The sequence below is a fragment of the Belonocnema kinseyi genome, chromosome 2, assembly GCF_010883055.1.
Source record: "Belonocnema kinseyi isolate 2016_QV_RU_SX_M_011 chromosome 2, B_treatae_v1, whole genome shotgun sequence".
NCBI classification, from domain to species: domain Eukaryota; kingdom Metazoa; phylum Arthropoda; class Insecta; order Hymenoptera; family Cynipidae; genus Belonocnema; species Belonocnema kinseyi.
Window position 1 is genome coordinate 139,230,646 of NC_046658.1, and position 22,377 is coordinate 139,253,022.

Here is a 22,377-nt window from a genome sequence, read left to right on the forward strand (position 1 = left end):
AATATATAAAAATATAAATCTGAATAAAAATTCTTGGAAATGCTTAAAAAAATAAAAATGTAGTGATTTTACATGACACAAGTAAAGCATCTAAAATCTAAATAGAAATTTGACACTCTTTCCCTTATTTCCTTTTTAGCTCCATTCTTAAAGAATTTCTTTTGTTCCCTACTTTCGAGAAACTTTCCTTTTTTCACGTTTTATTAATAGAACCCAATAAAGAAAAATCTGCCAGCGCGTCTGTTGGATGCATAGTCCTTTTTAAATAAAAGTTCAAACCATCGACAACTGTAATCTGATGATTGTGAATTCTCTTTTGTTAAAGCTCTCTCGGCTTTAACGAACACATTCTCATTACGTATTCGCGCTCGATTAAAATTTGTGCTTTTTCATATTATGTTCAACTCTGTTATATTATTATATATACAATTTTTTTATTATCATCTTAACATTTGTTCCTCAATTGTATCATCCAAAAAAGTGAGTCTTTTTAAAAACATTGTTCAAAACAAATTTTTAGGCATATAATTTAGGCAAAGAATTTGGTTAAGAAACACTTTGTTTCAGCCAGTACCGTTTATCTAAAAAATTTATTTTTTAAATCAATGTTATTTTTTACGAGTAAATAAAAACTGTGCGTCTCATCAAAAACTAATTTAAAGCAAATTTGTCGATCTTGTTTTTCTGAACAAGTTTTGTCTATTCATTTTTTTGTTTTTGCCTTTTTTCCAAAAATTAAAAACAAATTTTTAAATGTTTTTTTTTTTTACGATTAAAACAAAAACTACGCCTCGTATCAAAAAGTAATTAGTAAAAAATTCTGCGATCAATTTTTGGTAAATAAATTTTGTTTTTTCATTTTTTTTTTGAAGCTTGTGCTGTTTCTCCAAAAATTTTAATTTTTTTAAATGTTGTTTTGCGATTAAAACAAAAACTACGCGATCTATCAAACAATGATACAAAATTAATTCGTAGATCGTTTTTGGGAAAAGAAATTTTTGTCTGTTCATTTTTTCGTATTTCGTGTCGTTTTTTCAACATATTCCTTTTTAGATTTTTAATGTTATTTTTTACGAATAAAACAAAAACTACGCGTCCTATCAAAAATTTATTAATAAGAATTTTTCGATGATTTTTCAGTAAACAACTTTTGTCTATTCATTGTTTTCTTTCGAATCTTGTGTTGTTTATTTAAAAAATTACATTCTTTAAAAAGCTATTTCACGATTAAAACGAAAAATTCCTATCAAAAATTAATACTGAATAAATTTGTAGATCGTTTTTGGGGAAAAAAACTCTTGTCTGTTCTTTTTTTTCTTATTTAATGTAGTTTACAAAAAAAAATTTATCGGATTTGTAATGCCTTTTTTTACGATCAAAACAAAAACTACGCATCCTATCAAAAAAATTTTAATCAGAATTTTTTTGATAATTTTTGTAAAGAACTTTTCTCTATTTATTGTTTTCTTTTGAATCTTGTGTTCTTTATCAAAAAAATTAAATTTTTTAAAAAGCTTTTTTACGATTAAAAGAAAAACCACACGTCCTATCAAAAAATGATTCAGAACTTGATGATTCCTTTTTGTGTAAAGGTTTGTCTGTTCATTTTATTCGTATTTCGTGTCGGTTTTAAAAAATGTTATATTGAAGATTTTTAATTTTATTTTTTACTATTAAAGCCAAACCTACGCATCCTATGAAAAATAATTAATAATACATTTTTAGATCATTTTTTGGTAAACAATTTTTTTCTATTAATTTTTTCGAATATTGTGTTGTTTATCCAGAAATTTAAATTTTTTAAAATGCTTTTTAAGATTAAATGTTAATGTTATTTTTTACGATTAAAACGTTAAAAATTTAACTCATTTGTTAGAAATTCGTTCTTTTTCAGTTAAATTTAACTTTTTTACCTGCAAATTTATATATCCCATTATTGGTTAATAATTGATCGTTTTTTGTTAAAAAATTCACTCCGTTTTGTTTAGAAATTAAATTTTTAACCGAAATTCTAACTATGCCATTAGTGACTGAAAATTCATATATTTTGTAGTAAATATCTCATTTGTTATAGAAAATTGAATTGGTTGAACGTTGCAATATGCACTTTGTTAAAAATTCATTTTATTAGATAAGTCCCATCTCTTTGGTTTCATCCATTTCTGAATAAAGATTGAGCGTTTTTAGTTAAAAATTCGTTCTTCAAAATTAATTTTTTTAACGGAAAATTAAACTATTTTATTATTAAATGAAAATTGATCTGTATCAATTTTAACCAATTAATTATTTAATGCAACAATTTGGTTGAAAATTTGTATATTTTGTTGGTCAAAATTTGATCTTATTAATTGAAAATTCAATTATTTAGTTGAAAGTTGAAAAACTTTGTTTAAAATTTACTTTATTAGTTTATTTTGTTGAATAGTCATTTTTTAACTGAGGATTTAGCAATTTCATTATTCCTAATAAATTGATCGCTTTTAGTAGTAATGTCGCTGTTTTTTGAAAATTAGTTTTTTTAACTCACAATTTGCCTTTTTTCATTTATGGTTGCAATTCGATCGTCTATAATTTTTTAACCATTTTTTAGTTGAAAATTAATTTTGTGAACTGAAAATCGAAGATTGATGGAAAAAATGGAAAATTGATCTTTTTTACTCGAAAATTCAACAATTTTGTTAAATATTCATGTATTTTGTTATGAATTCTTCTTTGTTAAAAGAGTTGACTTCTTGACTGAAAATTCAACTATTTGATTAAAATTTAATTAATTAACTACTTTGTTAAAAATTTATTTTATTAGTTGAAGATCCATTTATTTCGTTGAAAAATGAACTTTTGTTTAAAATTCGTTCTTTTTTGTTAAAAACTAATTTGGTAAACTAAGTATTTACTTTTAAATTTTATGTTAAAAATTAGTGGTTTTTAGATGAAATTTGTTTTTTTTTTGCTTGAAAGTTTTTTTCAACTTAAAATTTACTTTTTCCATTTTTTGTTAAAAATTTCATAGTTTTTAGTTGAAAATACGCTCTTTTTTAGTTCAAATTTATATTATTAACTTTAAATTTACCTTCTTCCATTTATAGTTAAAAATGGATTAATTATAGTTGAAAATCATTTTTTTTGCTATAAATTGAACTATAAGCTATATAAATTTAACCATTATTGGTTGAAAATTAATAGTTTTTAGTAGAAAATTGATTTACTTGGTTAAAAATTTATTTTTGTTGGTAGAAAATTTATTGACTTGGTTGATATTTCAGCTGCTTGATTAAAAGTTGAACTACTTTGTTAAAAATTAATTTAATTAGTTGAAGATCTATTTCTTTTGTTAAAAAATTAGCTCTTTTGTTGGAAATTCGTTCTTTTTTGGAAGAAAATTAATTTTTTAACAGAAAATTTAAATATTTCCATTTTAAATAAAAATAAATCGTTTCTAGTTTAAAATTAAAGAATTTGGTTTACAATTTTTCTATTTTGTTGTAAATTTGTCTTTGTTTGTATTATTTATTATTATTTTATTATTAATATTTTGTAACGGAAAATTGAACTCATCCATTATTGATTAAAAATTGACTGTGTTTGGTTAAAAATTCAAGAATTTGTTGGAGAATTTATGTATTTGGTTCTAAAATCGAGTTTTTTGGTTGAAAGTTAATTTTTCTAACTAAAAATGGAACTATTCAATTTTTTTTTAAATTGATCGTTTTTACTTGAAAATTCTTTCTTTTTGGTTTGAAACTTAATTTGATAACTTTGATCCAAAATAACTTTTATTTAGAAAATGCAAGTTTTTTGTAGGATATCCGCCTTTTTGGCTTAAAAATGCAACTTTTTGTAGTTTCAGTTAATACTTTTTCATCAGAAAATTCAACAATTGGGTTGACAATTCATCTTCGCAAGTTTGCTATCAATAGGAATCTGGAAAAAAATTTGTAACAGAATTTCTGGTTATATTACAAATGATTTATTAAAACTTAAATTTATTTACAGCTTCAGTAAAAAAAAATTGGTTCACGTACATGAGATCGCTACCGATAAAGCTCAAAATAATTAATAATATATTATAGATCTACAGAAGACTACAAATATGGCATGTAATTTTTCATATTCTGATCTACCAACTTTACAGAATTCAAAATAAAAAATTTCTTTCAAGTAAAATTTTATAAAATCCTTATTCAAGTCAGAAAAAGTCTCCAAGTGAACTGAGTACATTGAGATATTATAAAAAAAAGAAAAAAAAAACAATAAAAATAGTCCAGCAATTGAAAAATAAGAAATTATGAGTTTAGAGATTTTTCTGGTGAAATTGATGAATGCTGTTGATGCTTCGGAGTCTGCCTCCAGTCTCCAAGTTTTACGAGACCAAAGAAACTTTTGTCTTTTTGGAAAAGTGTGTACCTTGCTGCAGCAACGTCTTTCAAAATTACGAGATCACCTGCTTCTAGAACTGTTACTTGCGCCGAAAAGCAAGTTCGACTCTTGTGTCCTGTTCCTGGACTGTAAACCTGAAAAAATTTCCGGAAAAGTTCATTAAATTAATTTTTGAATTGTAACTTCTTTCTGGACGGTAGTGAATTGAAAAAAAAGATCGAATCTAGAGACGCTTCTTCCGCATCCCCACAACTGCAATAACATCCCCACTACTGCCGCATTATCCTTACTGTTTCTTTTACCTCTAATGGCATCTCCCTTTTGTGCGACGATTCTCAATTGCTGTAAAGACTTCTATTCGGTATCCCCACTACTGCCACACTAACCAAATCATTTATATGGTCTCTCTCTCTCTCTCTCTCTGTCTGTCTGTCAACACTCTATCGCTATGTGATCTCTTGAAAGATTATGATGATTCCTCGCGAAAAATCTCAAAAGTTAATCCATCAAAGTTTCACTTCTCCCGTGTAGCCCCACTGTCATACACTGGTTTTAATTTCATGCTTCACAGACAATAAACTATTCCATAAACTAAGTTAACAATTTTAAGATATTTTTACCCCCCCCACACACCCCGCTCTCTTTGGCCATCTTGCCCCCCCCCCTCTTTGTCTCGAAAAGTAACGTATTAAAATAACGTATTTAATAAAAACTTAGAATTCTTTTTAATTAACTTTAAATCCCTAAGATATAAAGTCGAAATATGTATATTGACTTTTTCAGAAACATAATTAATTTTCGAACCAAAAAGATGAATTTTCAAGAAAATACATGAATTTTCGAACAAATAGTTGAATTTTCAACTTATAAAGAATAAATATCTAACCAAAATTGAAAAAATTAATTTTTATTTAATTACTTGAATTTTTAACTGAAAAAGAAGAATTCTTAAGCAAATAGTTAAATTAAAACCAAAAATATGAATTTTAATAAAAAAGTTAAGTTTCCACCGAATAGGTAATTTTTTAATCTTCTACCAAACCAGCTTAATTTTCCAGTGTAAAACTAAAAAAATGTCAACCAAATTATTGAAATTTCAAGCAAATAAGACGTATTTTCTATAAAATATATTAATCTTGAACCATAAAGGATGACTTTTTATGCAAATTGTTGGATTTTCAATGAAATAAATAAAATTTCATACTAGAAATACGAATTGTCAATAAAAGAATTGAATTTTTAACTCAAAATAATTTTTTAGTTATGAAATAAGAAAATTTTTATCAAATTGTTGAAATTTTAAGACAAAAAGACCAATTTTTAACAAAAAAGTTTAATTTTTCAACCTGAAAATATGAATTATTTATCAAAAAAGTTTATTTTCAAACAAATAATTTATTTTCCAACCCAGAAAGACGAATTTTTAACAAAACATTTAAATCTTCAGCCAAAAGAAATGAATTTTGAACCAATTTTTTTATTATTAATAAAATAATTAAATTTTCAAAGTAAAAATACGAATTTGGAATAAGGGCTTGATGTTTACAAAAAAAAGGTTTTACAGTAAAGAAATATAAAAAATGTTAACTAATTTGTTGAAATATCGAGTCAAAAAGACAATTCCTAAAAAAAAATTGTTGACTTTTTGATACAAAATTAAAATTTTTAACTAAAAATACTTATTTTCAATAAAAGAGTTGAATTTTCAATCCAAAATTGATTTATGACTTGAAAAAAGTATAAATTTTTAATCCTAAAACATGAGTTTCGAAAAGAAAGTTTATTTTTAATCAAGTAGTTTATTTTTCAACCCAAAAATTACTTTTTACATAAGAAATAAAAAAATGTCAACCAAATTGTTGAACCACAGTTATGATTTTTTAAACAATTGTTGGATTTGTGATACTATAATTAAATTTTTTAAACTAAATATAGGAATTTTTAACAAAAGTATTAAAATTTAACAAAAAAATATTTTTCAGTAAAGAAATAAAAAAAATGTCAACTGAATTGTTGAAATGTCGAGCCAAAAAGATTATTTTTCTAAAAAAATACAGTTAAATAAAAAATGTATAAATCTCGAATGAAAAGGGATGATTTTTTATCCAATTTGTTTAATTTTCAAATAAATAATTAACATTTTCAAACCAAAAATAAGAAAACAATGAAATTTTCGAATAAAAAAGATAATTTCTCAATCAAAAATTCAATAGTAGACTTTTCAATAAAAATAATTCCCTTTCAATAAAAAATAGTTGGATTTTCTTATTTTGTTTAATTATTTCAGTTTGAATTTATGCGGAAAAAGATAAATGGGGAAGTTTCTTCAAAATGGGGGAAAAGGAGAATTTTTTTTAAAGTGTTAATAGGGGAATAGGGGAAAGATCCGGTAATTTAAAAAAGTTCTATTCTAGAGGATGGCCAATTTAAAAAAAATCTTCATTTAGAAAATTCTTAACTGTACCAAAGTTAATGTGCTCGTATTCGTGTTTAGCGCTTTGCCACTTGCCAGATGTGCAAGTATAATTGTGTAAATTTGTACAATGATCGTCCACGACATAACGGGTCAATATTCTAATTTAGAATGTGTGTAGGTATTTTTTCTTTTTTCATCTTCCACTAGAGATAATTTTTTTCGATTTTTTACTTTCAGTTCCATTTATTCTAATTCTTATTAATTTCATAAAATTCTCTTAAATTGCCTCGAACTCTTTTAAATGTAAACCAATTTAACTGAAACCAATGGAGCATATTTTGGATAAATTTTTTTTTTTTCAAATCACTTGAATTCATTTAGAAATGACTAAGTTCTTACTAACTTATCCTAAATTGTTTTTATTTGTTTGGAACTTTTTAAAAATTTATTTGAATGTACCCTGTCGACTTTCGAATTCACTTGAATCCTTCTAAGGTCACTCAACTCAATTTTTTTTAATTTAGTTCAATTCACTCTAATTCTTATTGAATTTCATTAAATTCTTTAAAATTGTTTTAAATTCCTTTGAATTCTTCTCAATTTAATCCAATTTTATGGAAACCAATAGAATATATTTTGGATTCAAATTGTCTTTCAATTCACTTGAACTCATTCAGAATTCTCTATGAATTTTTATTAATTTATCCTGAATTTTATTTAATTCTTTGGAATTTTCTTCAATTTATTTAAATTTACCTTACTTTCTTTTTAATTAAATCAAATTTTTCTAAATTCACTCAATTCTACTTTGTTTAATTTATGTCCGTTCACTCTAATTCTTAACCATTGGAATGTATTTTTGATTCAAATTGATTTTCAATTAACTAGAACTCATTCAGAATTCTTTATGAATTATTATTAATTTATCCTGAATTCTTTTGAATTTCATCAAATTCTATCAGATTTCTTCAAATTCTTCTCAATTCCCTCCAGTTTTACTGAAACCAAATGAATATGTTTCAAATTAAATTTTTTTTCAATTCACTGAAATTCATTTGGAGTCCACTATGAATTCTTACTAATTTCCTGAATTCTTTTAAATCCTTTGGAATTCGCTTTTATTTATTTGAATGTAACCTGTCGTCTTTCGAATTCACTTGAATCTTTCTTAATTCTCTAAATTCTACTTTTTTTTAATCCAGTTCAATTCACTCTAATTCTTCTTAATTTCATGAAATTCCTTTGAATCCTCTTCAATTCTTCTCAATTCAATCCAATTGTATGGAAAACAATGGAATATATTTTAGATTCAAATTTTTTTTTGAATCCATTTTAATTCATTTAGAATTCTCTATGTACTCTTGCTAATTTATTATAAATTCTTTTTATTTATTTGGAATTTGCTTCAATCTATTTAAATTTACCCTGTCGTCTTTTGAATTTAATTGAATTCTCTCCAATTGTACTGAATTCAATCCAATTTTACTGAAGCCAATTGAATATTTTCTGGACTTTAAAAATGTGTTTCAATTCACTTGAATTCTTTTGGAGTTCACTATTAATTCTTACTAATTTATCCTAAATTCTTTTCATTCCTGTGGAATTTGTTTTGATTTATTTCAATGTGCCCTTTCTTCTTTTGAATTCATATTAATTCTTCTAAATTCACTAAATTTCTTATGAATTTCAACAAATGCTTTTAAATTTCATTGAATTCTTCTCCATTCAATCCAATTTTACTGAAACAAATGGAATATACTTTAGATTTTTTGAAGTTTTTTTTCAATTATCTTGAACCCATTTGAATTTTACTCTGAATTCTTATCAATTTCTCTTTAATTTAAATGCACCCTGTCTTCTTTTGAATTCTCTTAAATTCTCCTTAATTAACTCAATTCTACTTTTTTAATTCAGTTCCATTTGCTTTAATTATTATAAATCTAATTAAAGTCCCTTAAATTCTTCTCAATTCAATCCAATTTGACTGAAACGAATGGAGTGTATTTTCGGTTTTTTTTTCAATTCACTTTAATTTATTTAAAATACACTATACATTTTTATTAAATTACCCTGAATTCTTTTAAATTCTTTTGAATTCGACCATCTTCATTTCAATGTGCCCTGTAACCTTTTTAATTTGCTTCAATTCTTCTCAATTCACTCATATCCAATTTTTTTTATTCAGTCACTCAAATTCTTATGAATTTCATCAAATTATCTTGAATTTCACTGAATTCTTTTATATTCAATCCAATTTTGCTGACACCAATGGTACATATTTTCGATTTTTTCAATTCATTGGAATTCTTTTGAATGTAAACTGAATTATTTTGAATTCAACTTAAATTCTTTTAAATTCACTCTGAATTATTATGAATTTACTTGAGTTCTTTTGAATTGACTTGAACTTTTATAAATTCATTTTAAAAGTAAAGAATTTAAAAAATATTTTTAAAACTGTTTTATATAATTAATTTTTTTCAATTTACGTAAATCCTGTTGAATTTGCTCTGAATTATGTTCCCTTTAAAATCTACTCAATTCATTAAAGTTTTTAATTTTTGTTCAGTTCACTGAAATTTCTATAAATTTCATAAAATTATCTTAAATTCCCTGGAATTCTTCCAAATTCAATCCAATTTCCTACTGAAACCAATAGAACACACTTCTGAATTCTTCAATTCTTTGCAATTCTTTGAACTTACCCTGAATCTGCCTGAATTATGTTGAATATAATTTGAATTCATTTGAAACTCACTCTAAATCGGTGTGAATTTATCTTGAATTCTTTTAATTATTTTGGAATTTACCTCAGTTTATTTAGATTACCCTGTATTTTTTTTAATTCACTTGAATTCTTCTAAGTTCACTTAATTCCACTTAATTGAATGGGTTTTGTTTTAAGTTTTTTCGATCTCACCCTAAAGTTTCTTTGCAATCACCTGGAATTCTTAGGCACATCATCAAATCCTCTTGAATTTGTCTAAATTCACTTCAAACATAATAATTCAAAAAATATATTTTAAAAGTGTTTTTATTCACTTTGAATTTTTATGAATTTTATCGAATTCTTCTTATTTCCTTTAAATTTCTCTAAATTCTCTCGAATTTAATTTAATTCATTTTTTAAAATAATTTATTAACTTAAATCATTTTGCATTAACTAATTTAATATATTTAATTCAATAGATTTTTTAATATTGTTAAAATCACTCAAATTCGTATGTCTTTCATCAAATTCTCTCGAATTTCCTTGAATTCTTCTCAATTCAATCTAATTTCAGTAAAACAAATGGAAATTATTTATTCGATATTTTTTAATTCATTTTAATTTTTTTATAAATTTCATCGGATTCTTCTCATTTCCCTTAAATTTATGGAAATTTCTTCGAATTTAATTTAATTCCTTTTTTAAATAATTTATTAACTTAAATCATTTTATATTAATTAATTTAATCTATTTAATTCAATAGATTTTTTAATATTGTTAAAATCACTCAAATTCTTATGGCTTTCATCAAATTCTCTCGAATTACCTTGAATTCTTCAAAATTTAATTCAATTTTACTGAAACCAATGCTATATACTTTTGATTTTTTCCATTATTTTCATTTTAACTTCAATTGTTTTGAACTCCCTTTAAATTCTTATTAATTTATACTATATTATTTTTAATTCTTTTGAAATCGCTTCAATTTATTCAGATAACCCCTGTCTTTATCAATGAATTTTTAAAAATATTTTAAAATTGTTTTAAACTTACCTCGAATTGTTATGAATTGCATTGAATTCTTCTCATTTCCCTTATATTCCTATAAAATTCTATAAATTCCCTCAAATTTTATTTTATTCATTTTTTTAATTCACTTGAATCCTCTTGAATTTTCCCTTAATTCTATTCCCTCCCAATCTATTTAATTCAATCTTTTTTTTAATTTGATTTAATTCAGTCAAATTCTTATGACTTTCATCAATTTTTCTCGAATTCTCTTGAATTCTTCCAAATTTAATTTAATTTCACTGAAGCCAATGGAATATACTTTTGATTTTTTCAATTAAGTAGACTTTTTGCATTTATACTGAATTATTTTAAATTGTTTTTAACTCACTCTGAATTTTTATGAGTTTATCCGGAATCCTTTTAAATTCTTTTGAATTCGCTTCAACTTATTCAGATGGACACTGTCTTCTTTTAATGAATTCTTAAAAATATTTGAAAATTCTTTTTAATTTACCTTGCATTTTTATGAATTTAATCGAATTCTTCTCATTTCTTTTAAATTCCTATAGATTCAATTAAATTTTATTTCATACATTAGTTTTTTTAAATTGAGTTGAAAATGTACTTTTTTTTTTAAATTCTACTTTTCGGGATGAAAAATCTATTGCCTTCCAAAAAATTCGTCTCTTTGGCTTCAAAATTCAAATATTTTCTTTCAAATGAAACTGCTATTGCTTGCAAATTCGAACATTTGGATGAAAATTATTCATTTTTGTTGCTTGAAAATAAACTGTTTTGTCGAAAATTCATTTTTTCTGGTTTAAAAGTAAACTGTTTTCTAAAAAATTGTACTTTTGAGTGCGAAAAATTAACTCATTTGATAAAAATGTATCTAACTTCAAACATTCGTAGAGTAACAGAACACAAAATTAAATAAAAAAATTCGATTAACAAAAATTATCTAATATTTACCATTTAATCTTTTGCATTTTTTCGGTTCATTTCTTAGTAATTAAATAAAAAATTTACTTTTTTCAAAAACAGGGTGACCGTTTTAATCAAAGAAAAAATGACCAGCTTTTCCCGGTTCTAAAAAATTTTTCACGGTCAGTGAAAGAAAAAAATTCGAACCCTAAAGGAAAAATTCCAAGTTATCATTTTCAATGCTATAATGCCATAAATTGAAGAAGCAATCAATGCATTTAAAAATGTGCAAAATTAAATCATTTTAAAAGTTATTTTAATTTCAAATACTTTAAAAATCCTTTATATGCTTCAAAATTTTATTTCAAAATAATTAAACATTTACATGTTTTTGAACATTTAACAAATTTTAAAATTATTTTAAATCTTTTTTTCAAAACTTCTCAAAATCTTTCAAAATGATTCGAATTTTTCCTAACTTTTTTTTTAATCCTGCCAAATTGAAAAAATCTTCCACATTAATTTTTAATAATTGTGAAAATCTTTCGAAATATTTTTAAATATTCTTTCAAATTTAAATGAACAGTCAGATATTTCTAAATATTAAGTAATTGTTCTTTTTCTCAATTGAAAAATTTCAAATTAAATGGTTTAAAAAGGAATATTTTAGACTAAAGTAATATTTGAAATTTAATAAAAGCCTTTGACTATAAATAGATTATTTTAAAATTGAAAATAGTTTATAAAGTTGCAATCGGGCCTTTGCATTTGTTTAACTAAGAAGACTTTCCAATTGAAACAGTTTAATTTTTGACGTTAGAATTTGAAAATTCTAAAATTGTGAACTGACTCCGAATCGTCTTATAAAATCAATTATTATTAACTTTTTAAATCTTAAAGTACAATATTCAGCTTAAAAAAATCACGAATTAATTTATATTCACCGTCGATCAACTGAAAATGTCTTTAAAACTGAATTTAAAAATTCTGTTAATTAAAATATACGCTTAAAAATTAAAACTCTAAAATATAACATTTTCAAAGTTAATGATTTTCGAATTACGCATTCTAAACTGAATAATATGATTATTGAAAAAATCATAATTTGACTAATTTTTTTTGTTTAAACACCTAAAATCAAAGAAAGTTGGATGGATTTTTATTATTCTACAAATTTGTAAAATTCCCGGTAAAAAAATAAATTCACTGTCATTTTCTGATTTTTCCCGTTCTCATAAAATTCCCGGTCATTTCCCGGTTATTCAGGTTTCTCGGTCCAGCGGCCACCCTGATAGAGGAGCATCATATTTACGAGCATATTCTCATGCTCGTGAGAATTTTGTGGTATATGATGTAGAAAATCTTTTCTTTTTTTATATTTAAATGTTTGTTATGTGAGGGGGAATAAGGGGGCAGGGTAGATAAGGGGAAATGGGCAAAATGAGGGGAGGGGAAATGAGAGGATGGGAATTATAAAAAGTGAGGAGAAATGAGGAGAGGGAAAGTAGAACAAATGATGGAAAATAAGGGGAAAGTATAGGAAATGGGGGTTAATGAGTAGATGGAAATTAGGAAAAATGAGCTTCATGAAAGTGTGGAGCGAAAGGGGGTGAATGGAAAAGAAATTTGAAAGGGAATTGAGAGAATGTGAGGGGATGCAAAATGTCGGGAAGTGAAAGAAAATTAAGGGAGATGAAGTAGGAGAAGTAAGGGGAATGGAAATAAGTGAAGGAAAAATATAGGGAATGAAAATGTATGAAGGGGAAGTAGAAGAAACAACTGGAAATGAGTTAAAGAAAGTAAGGGTAGTGAGTGAAAATGAGGAAAGGGGATATAGACGCAGTAGCTTAAATAAAGGGAAATTTGAGAGAGAATGTAAAAAAATTATGGAAGAGGGAGAATATGGGAAGTGAGGGGAGGGAAACTAGGGCAAGTGATGTTAATGAGGTTAATGATAGAAGGGGAATTAGGAGAAATTATGAAGGGGCAGTAGCAGAAGTGGGGGGAAATGAGGGGAAGAAAAGGAGGGGAAGGGAGTAAGAATTAGAGGGACAATGGGCAAAAAAGGGGGTGCACGGCAAGAGAGGAGAAATCAGGGTGAGGGGAAATAGGGGCGGTGAAGAGAAAAAAATAAGAGGAAAAGTTGGAGAAATGAGGGGGAAGTATGAGAAATAGCGGAAAATAAGGGACTGGGAAGTAGGGGAAATAAGGGGTAGGAAAATAGAGGAAATTAAGGGGAATGAGGAAAAGAAAGATAAATTGAAGGGCGAGGAAATCAGGGGACGGGAAGTATGAAAAATGAGAAGATATGAGGGGTTATGGTTAATGAAAATGACGGGAAAGTAGCAGGGGAAGTAAGGGGGAATAGGGGAAAGAAAAATGAATTTAAGGGAGGGGAAATGTGGAAAATAAGGTGAAGTGTGCGTATGGGAAGAGGAGAAGATAGGGGAAATGAGGGGATGGAAAGTGGGGAAAATAAGATAATGGAAAGTGGGGAAAATGAGGGGTAATAAAATAGGGGAAATGAGGTGAAATGAGAGAGAATGAGGAAAAGAAAAGGAAATTGAGGAAAGGCGAAATCAGGTGAGGTGAAATGAGAGGAAGAAATCATGGGGAAAAATATGAATGAAGGGTCGGAAATTAAGAAAAGTGAGTGGAATTTAAAGGGGGGGAGTAAGCGAAATGAGAAGAAATAAGTTTAGGGAAAGTAGAGGAAGTGAAGAAAAATTAGAGGAGGGACAGTAGGGCAAGAGAAGGGAAATTACGGAAAGGGGAAGCCGTGACAATGAAGAAAAAATAATGGAGGAAAAGTTGGAGAAATGGGGGAAAATAAGGGACTAGAAAGTAGGGAGGAAAGGGGAAGGAAATAGGGGAAATAAAGAGGAACGAGGTAAAGGAAGAGAAAATGTGGAAAATAAGTGGAAGTGAGTGTATGGGAAGTATGGGAAAGAGAGGGTAAATAAGGGGATAGAAAGTGGTGAAAATGAAGAAAAGTAAAATAGGGAAAGTGCCGGGGGATGAGGAAAAGAAAAGGAAATTGAAGAAAGGGGAAATCAGGTGAGCGGAAGTGTGGAAAGTGAGGAAAAATAAGGGGAAATGTGAGAGAACAAATAGAGGAAATAAGAGGTAAGGGTTATGAAGAGAGAGGAAGCAGGGGTAGTGAGGGAAAATGGGAGGAAGGAAAAAAGGCGAAAGTAGGGGAAATAAGGGAAGGTAATTTAGGAGAGGTGAAGGGAATTGAAGGGAGAGAAAGTGAGGGCAAATTAGAGGAGGGAAAGTAGGGGAAGTAAGGAGAGTGGAAAAGAGGGTAAAAGTGGGGAAGAGGAAGTACAGAAAGTGAGGGGAAATGAAGGAAGAGAAGTAGGGGAGGAAATAAGGGAGGGGAGGAGATAAGGGAAGGGAGGTATTAATGAAATTGTACTTACCATGCACTGGAGGATTGGTCTGCCGTTGACGAGCATATGAAATCCATTTTCGTCATGCTCATCCAAGTAGTGGATTTGGGCATAAGCAAGATATAATCCTGGTTCCTGGATGGAGAGTCTTCCATTTTCAGAGAGGAAAAAGTGCTTGTTCATTCCTAAATCCGCCACCCAATCGCTGGCTTTCCAAGCCTTGAAGATGCCTTCGCTGTGCTTCGCTCTTCCATTTCCGGTGTGCTCATCATCATCAGAAAAGAGGCTGCTGTCTCCTCCGTAATGCACTGCGAACACCTGTCTCGGAACCTTCAGATGACGTCTTGTTAGGCCTCGACCCAGTGACCTTGAGGCTATCGCCTCTTCCAAGTTCTGCAAAATATAGCATACCAATTTTTTAAATAATTTTGTTTATCGATTTGTTTAGGGGTCATACAATGACAAACAAATAGTTGCTATTTTAACCGAAAAATATGAAACTTCTATCAAAAGAGATGAATTTTTAAATCAAACAGACGAATTTTCAATTAGGAAATATTTTGTATCAATAAAGAAAAGAAGATTACCGAAAATGTTAAGTTTTCGAGCCGAAAAGAGCTTTCTACAGAATGTTTGCATTTACAGGAAAAAAATTAATTTTTATCCAAACATTTAAGTTCTTAATTAAGCAGGTAAATTTCAGTTAAAAAATTAATTTTAATACAAAAAATGAACGTTCAACAAATTAGTTCGATTTTCAACCAATCAGATAAATTCTCAAGTAAAATTATAAACTTTTAAGGAAGAAAAGCAATTTTGAAGAGAGCAGTTTCACTTTTAAACACTGTGTGGAATTTTCAACCAAAAAGTTGAATGTTCAATAACAAATGAAATAGTTGATATTTTGAACAAATAAAACATTTCATTTTAAATTTTAAATTTAACCAAAAAATCAGAGTTTTTAACAGAATAATTAATTCCTCGACTAAAACAGATTAATTTTAAATCAAACAGTAGCATTTATAAAGATTTATTTTCTGCCAAAACAGATGAATTTTTAACAAAATATCATAATTTCTAACCAAATAATTGAATTTTCAACTAAAAAAGATAAATTTTTAACCATATGTGGAATAGTTAAATTTGCAGTTTATAAAATTAATTTTTAACCAACAAAAAAATAAATTATCATCAAAATAGTTCATTTCTAAACCAAATAAATTAATTTTTAACTAAACTGATGAATCTTGAGCTAAAAAAAAATGTTTAAAACAAAATATATGCATTTTCAACCAAATACTTAAAATTTTTAGCCGCGAGGATCTACCAAAAATCTACAAAAAAATCTACCAAAAAAAAATAATAAAAAATACATCATTTTTCAACCAAATAATTGTATTTGAAACTGAAAAAGATAAATTGTCAACTATAAGTGGAATAGTTACATTTTCAACCAAAGACATGAATTTTTCACTAAAAAGATGAATCTTCAACTAAACAGTTTTTTTTTCAACAAAATACATAAATTTTTAAGCAAATAGTTGAAGTCTTAACTAAGAAAGATACGTTTTTAACTATAAATGGAATAGCTAAAATTTCAGTTTAAAAAATTAATTTTTAAACAACAGAAAACAGAATTGTCAACAAAATAGTTTAATTTTTACCCAACGAAATGAATTGTTAACTCAAATTATGAATCTTTAAATCAAAAACAGGGTGGCCGTTTTAATCGACGAAATAAATTTCAAGTCCTTTCCCGGTTCGCAAACATTTTTTACGGTCAATGAAATTTAAAAAATGGAATTATTAAATGTTGAACTTTTCAAATTTCATTTAAAAGTTCTTTATTAACAAATGTTGTATTCAAATGCTCAATAATTTAAGCGTATACAATTGAAGCTACTTACATTTTTCAATATAAAAAAATATAAATCCACGTTATCATTTTCAATGCTCTAAATTATTTTATATTTAAATAGTTTAAACATCTTTGAAAAGCTTTAAGTTTTTATTTCAAAATCTTGAGAAATCTAGAAGTTGTGTTAAATTTGTTTTAAATTAAAAAATTTTTTGATATTGTTTCAGAACTTCGAAATACCTGTAAAAATAAATTGAATTTTTTTCTAAAATTTTCAGAAAATTCTGCAAATTTTAGAAAATTTCTTTACAATTTGGATGTATAAATAACAATGAAAATTTATTATTTGTAGGCGAAATTTGATTTTTTCAAAAAGATTCGAGAAGATTTTAAGAAAACTTTTTAAAATTTGCATGATAATATTAAATCTTTTTAAAACTCCTAAATATCTCTTAAAATTACTCAATTTTTTCTACAAATATTCATTTGCTAATTATAGATTAAAACTTAAAAATTTCACTTACAAATTAAACATTTTTCAAATACAAAAACTAAAATTGTAACATTCAAAGTTTAAAGGCTCTTCGAAATTTTTACGATTCCAGGTTTTCTATGTCTAACAAATGAGTTAAAGATTCTTTACATTTAAATATTTGGTTTCAATTTACTTGTCTTAAATAAAAATTCTAATATTGCTAAATATTCAATAATTCATCTTTTTTTAAATTAAAAATTTCAAATTGAATGGGTTAAAAATTGAATATTTTCAACTGAAACAATATTTAAAATTTAACAAAAATATTTTAATTAAAAATATATTATTTTGAAGTTATTTTTAAGTTGAAAATAGTTTATAAACTTTCAGTCACACATTCACATTTGTGTCATCACTAAGAGTTTCAAATTAAAACCGTTTAAGTCTTAAAATTAAAATCTGAAAATTCTTAAATTTTGAACTGATTTAAAATCGTTTTGTCGAATTGTTTTGTTCACTTTTTATTGCTTAAAGTACAGATAAATTGAAAAAAATGTATTTATTTATCAAATAAAAATGTTTTTCATCCAAAATTTTCAACATGAAAGGCTTTTATTTTTTGTTTGTTCAAGTATTTAAGAAATCATTTTAAAATTCTTTAAATAAAAAATGTAAGCTTAAAAACACAAATTTTAAGTCGAAAATTTTTAAAGTAAACAAATTTTTAATTACGCATTGTAAGCTAGAGACTTAAATTTTCAATCAAATAATTGAATTTTCAACTAAAAACTTACATTTTAACTATAAATGGAATAATTAAAATTTCAGTTAAAAAAATTCATGTATAACCAACAACAAACCGCATTATCAACAAAATAATTAAATTTTCATTCAAAGAAATAAATTGTTAATTAAAATGATGACTCTGTAAATAAAAATTTTGTTAAACAAATTACATATATTTTCAACTAAAGAAGATCAATTTTCATCTATAAATGAATTAGTTACATTTTCATTTTATGAAAATAATTGTGAACCAACAAAAAGACTAATTATCAACAAAATAGTGTAATTTTAACCAGAGAAAACAATTGTTAAATAAAATTATGAATCTTTAGCTAAAAAATGTTGTGCAATAAAACATATTAATTTTCAACCAAATAATTTATTTTTCAATTAAAAAGGGTAAATTTTCCACTAATAATGGATTAGTCAAATTTTCAGCTTATCAAATTAATTTCTAACCAACAAAAAAACAAATTATGAAATAAATAGTTGAATTTTCAGGAAAATAATTAAATTTTCAACTAAAAAGATATATTTCTAACTATAAATCGAATAGTTAATTTTTTGTTTAAAAAATTCATTTTTAACCTACAAAAAACTGAATTGTCAACTAAATAATTAAATTTTCAGTTAATGAAATAAATTTTTAACTAAAAAATAAATCTGAAACTAAAAAAAATTGTTATTAAGGTAGATCGAACTTTCGAGCGAATAATTTAATTTCTAAAAATTTTCAACCAATAGGTAAAATTCTTAAACAACAAATATTAAGAAAATATTAGTTAATTTTCAACAAAAAAGTTACATACTTTTTAACCGAATAGCTGGTAATATATATTATTATCAAATTATAAAATTTTCAAAATTCCAAATAATGAAAAGATTTCTAATTAACAAAAAAATAAAATCCCGAATTTAAAAATAATTGTTGAACATAGTAAATGGATTATTAATTTATAAGCTATTAATAGAATTATAAATAAGTCAAACAATTTAATTAATTATTAATTAATAATTTAATAATTATTTTCGGCAAATTTTAAATTTCGTCAAACTTAAATTTCAGGAATAAAAGTATTTACGGAAATTTAACAATTCAATTATTTTATAATGCGGCAATTTTTTTTCTAGTTAATTTATGATTTTGTTATTATTTTTTTCGTTATTTTGTGTTAGTTCCGGATATTAAAACACTTTTGAATATAGTGATGAAGAACGAATTTTTTTTTCATTCCAAGTTTAAAAAAATTACCTTACAATTTTCTAAATTTTCCCAGAAATTTAAAGAAAATTTGTTTTTTCTCTGGAAAACTTTCGAAATTCTTTTACATTCTTCAAAATAAAATATTATTTAGATTTTTCATACGAATGTAAGAAAATTCTTTTCTTTTTTAATCTTTTTAAACCTTCTAAACCTTCTAATTTCTAAAAATTATTCAAATGTTTCCTGAATTTTTTATTTATTCTTCAAAATTAAAAAATCTGCCTTAAAATCTTTCCGATTCTTCTTTGACTATCTTTGAAATCTTCTAAAATCTTTTTACATAATCACTTCAAATTAATTTTTCGAAATAAAAATTTATTTTAATTTTTCTTTATGAACCTGAATTTTTTTTGCAAAATTGCAAAATTTCGCTCTATATCTTTCAAACACTCTTTGAAATTGTTAGGAAATAATTACAAATGCTTTGCGATCTTTTCTTTGGATTTTCTGTTGAAATTATTTACAAAGCAATCATTTAAAACACCCTGACAAAATTCAGTTTATCTAAAAAATTGTAAATCTTGAAAAAAATGGCCTCAAAGTCTTCCATATTCTTTGACCCACATTTTAAAATCTTTAAAACTTAAAATTATTCTTTTAAAATAAAACCGAAACCATTTCTCCTCAGATCTTTCATAATTATTAAAAAACCTTCCAACTCTTTTATTCGGGAAAGAGAAACCTTTTTTCTCAAAAATATGAATTTAAAACCATTTTTTAAATCTTTGTGGAGTTTATATTTATTATTCATTGTAAACAATTGTAAAGAAAAACAAAATTAATTATTTTTAAAAAGCGCGCTAGAAGTAACCAATCTAGTTGAGGACGCGACGCATGCGCAATTTTGATTTAAAAGTAATTTTATATGCATTTTCATTTAAAAATTGGGCCAGAAAACTTTTTTCTATCAATAATAAAAATGGTGGGAAACCTTTGATGTTTATTTTCTTGCTAGAATCGAGGAAAACGCAAAATTCCTTTCAAGATTCTTTCACGTATATTTTTTTTTTTACTTTTATGGAGGAATGTATCTGATCATACAAGGACGATCTGAAAACCGCTATTCCGAACTCGTTTGTCGCGTTTCCTATCAAATTACATAAAATGTTAACAATACGAGGTAGATCAAATAAATATCTTTTTGCAGGAAAAAAAAATTAACGACAATATTTTCTGACACTGAAAATGTCTTGATTATGCGCTGAAAAAAATCCAATCTTGTGGTTTAAAGTTTTTTTAAACTAGAGGCATAAAATATAAAAAGCAATTTTTATCTTCAGAAAAAATTGAAATATAAAAATTTTAAATTAAAAAAACATGATTTGAAGAGCTTTACATGGTGACATTGTGAAGCTGTTCACCTCGGGTGATAGCTAGAGATTGATCAGCGACCTGGTTCTGAAAAGTTTTGCGGAACGAAATTTTTTACTTAAATAAACAACATGGCAGTTCTAGATTAATCTAAAAATTTGTACAATTAGTGAATTAAAAGCGTAAAGTTCATCTGATCATTTTAAACGAAAAAAAGTTGAGTTTCAGCACTAGAAAGAAGAAAAAAAATTAATGTGTTCAGTTTTTAAATAAAAAATTCATAATATTGTACCTGTTGGCTAAAAAATTATAAAAAAATTATTTTCAGCTATATTTTTTAGCACTGAACAAAAAAAAATTGTTCTTAGGAAATTTGTAGTGCAAGATACAATTTGTTGAAAACATGAAGCACCTCCTTTTTTAATTGAGTTATTTGCATACTTTTAAAATAAAAGTTTTACATGTCGAAAGCAATAAAAAATTGTCCTATTTTTTAAAGCTTTTCATAATTGTAAATTTCGAAATTCTTGAAAAAATGATAATGAGTTTTTTTCCTAAGGAATATTTCTCTTTCCTCCTGTATTGAAAAAACTTACTTAATTGATAGAAACCAATAAAAAAATACAACCTGATTGAACTATTTTTCTTTGAAAATTAATTTTTTTTTTTAATTTAAAAGTCCACTATTATATTTTTGGTTCAGAATTGAACCCTTTTCGTTAAAAATTCTAAAATTTGGTTGAAGATTCAACTATTTTGTTGAAAAATCATTTCTTTAAGTTAAAAATTCAGCGTTTTTAGTTACAAATTTAATTTCTTATCTCAAAATTAAACAAATCGATTTTTGGTTGAAATTTGATAGTTTATAGTTGAAAATTTATTTAAATATTAAATTTTTAATTGTAAATTTAAATTGTTTTCTTGACAATTGTTGAATTGTCAAGAAAAAAATTTTTTGTAAAAAAAGTTGATGTAATTTTTAAACATTTATTTTATTGTTTTAAGATTAAACTATTTGATTGAATTTTTTTGAAAGAAAATTAAATTCCTCAATTTAAGATTTAACTAATTGATTTTTGGCTGAAATTTTTTGAAGTGCAGATTTAATTATTTCATTTTTTGTGAAAAAAAGCTTTTTGTTTAAAATTCATCTATTTGGTTTAAAATTAATTTTTTTTACTTTTTTGAAGAAAAGTCGTCTTTTGGCTTCAAATTAAACTATTTTGTTACAAATTTTTTTTAAAATGAATGTTTTGAACTACAAAAACTATTTCATTTTTTGTTGGAAATTGATCGTTTTTAGATATAAATTCAACGTATTTGTTTGAAAATTAACTTTTTTGTTGAACATAAATATTTTTGGATAGAAAATTGAACTGTTTTGTAGCAAATTAGTCTTTTTGGTTTCAAAATAAACTTTTTTGTTATACATTTTTTTGTTTTGTTGGAAATCCATTTTTTGAACTTACCTGTTTCATTTTTTGAAGAAAATTGATCGTTTTTTGTTTAAAAATCATATATTTATTTTAAACTGACTTTTTTGAAAATTTATTTATTTTCTAGAAAATGTATTTTTCGGCTTCAAATTAAACTATTTTGTTACCAATTTTTTTTTTTTGAAAATGAAATTTTTGGAACTAAAAATTATTATTTTAATTTTTTGTTGGAAATTTGATAATTTTTAGTTTAAAAAATGTTCTATTTGGTTCAAAAATAACTTTTTTGTTCAAAATAATCGTTTTGAGTTGAAAATTAATCCTTTTCGTTCAAAATTAACTTTCTGGTGAGAATTGAACTATTCCGTAGAAAATTAGACACTTTTGCTTCAAATTAAACTATTTTGTTACAAA

The 22,377-nt window shown here is 25.2% G+C and overlaps 1 protein-coding gene across 2 annotated transcripts in view; it reads right to left on the bottom strand.

Annotated features, from left to right (window-relative positions):
- Nucleotides 1-3,969: 3,969 nt before the first annotated feature.
- The window catches only part of LOC117168176 (protein eiger), a 50,387-nt gene continuing 31,979 nt past the window's right edge, over nucleotides 3,970-22,377 (bottom strand). For both annotated transcript variants that reach the window (XM_033353624.1, XM_033353623.1), the window contains exons 5-6: nucleotides 14,864-15,226; nucleotides 3,970-4,511 (exon numbers count right to left, since the gene is read on the bottom strand). In XM_033353624.1, the coding sequence (XP_033209515.1) occupies nucleotides 4,284-4,511; nucleotides 14,864-15,226 (591 nt within the window). In that variant the 3' untranslated portion in view covers nucleotides 3,970-4,283. The remainder of the gene's footprint in view (nucleotides 4,512-14,863; nucleotides 15,227-22,377) is intronic.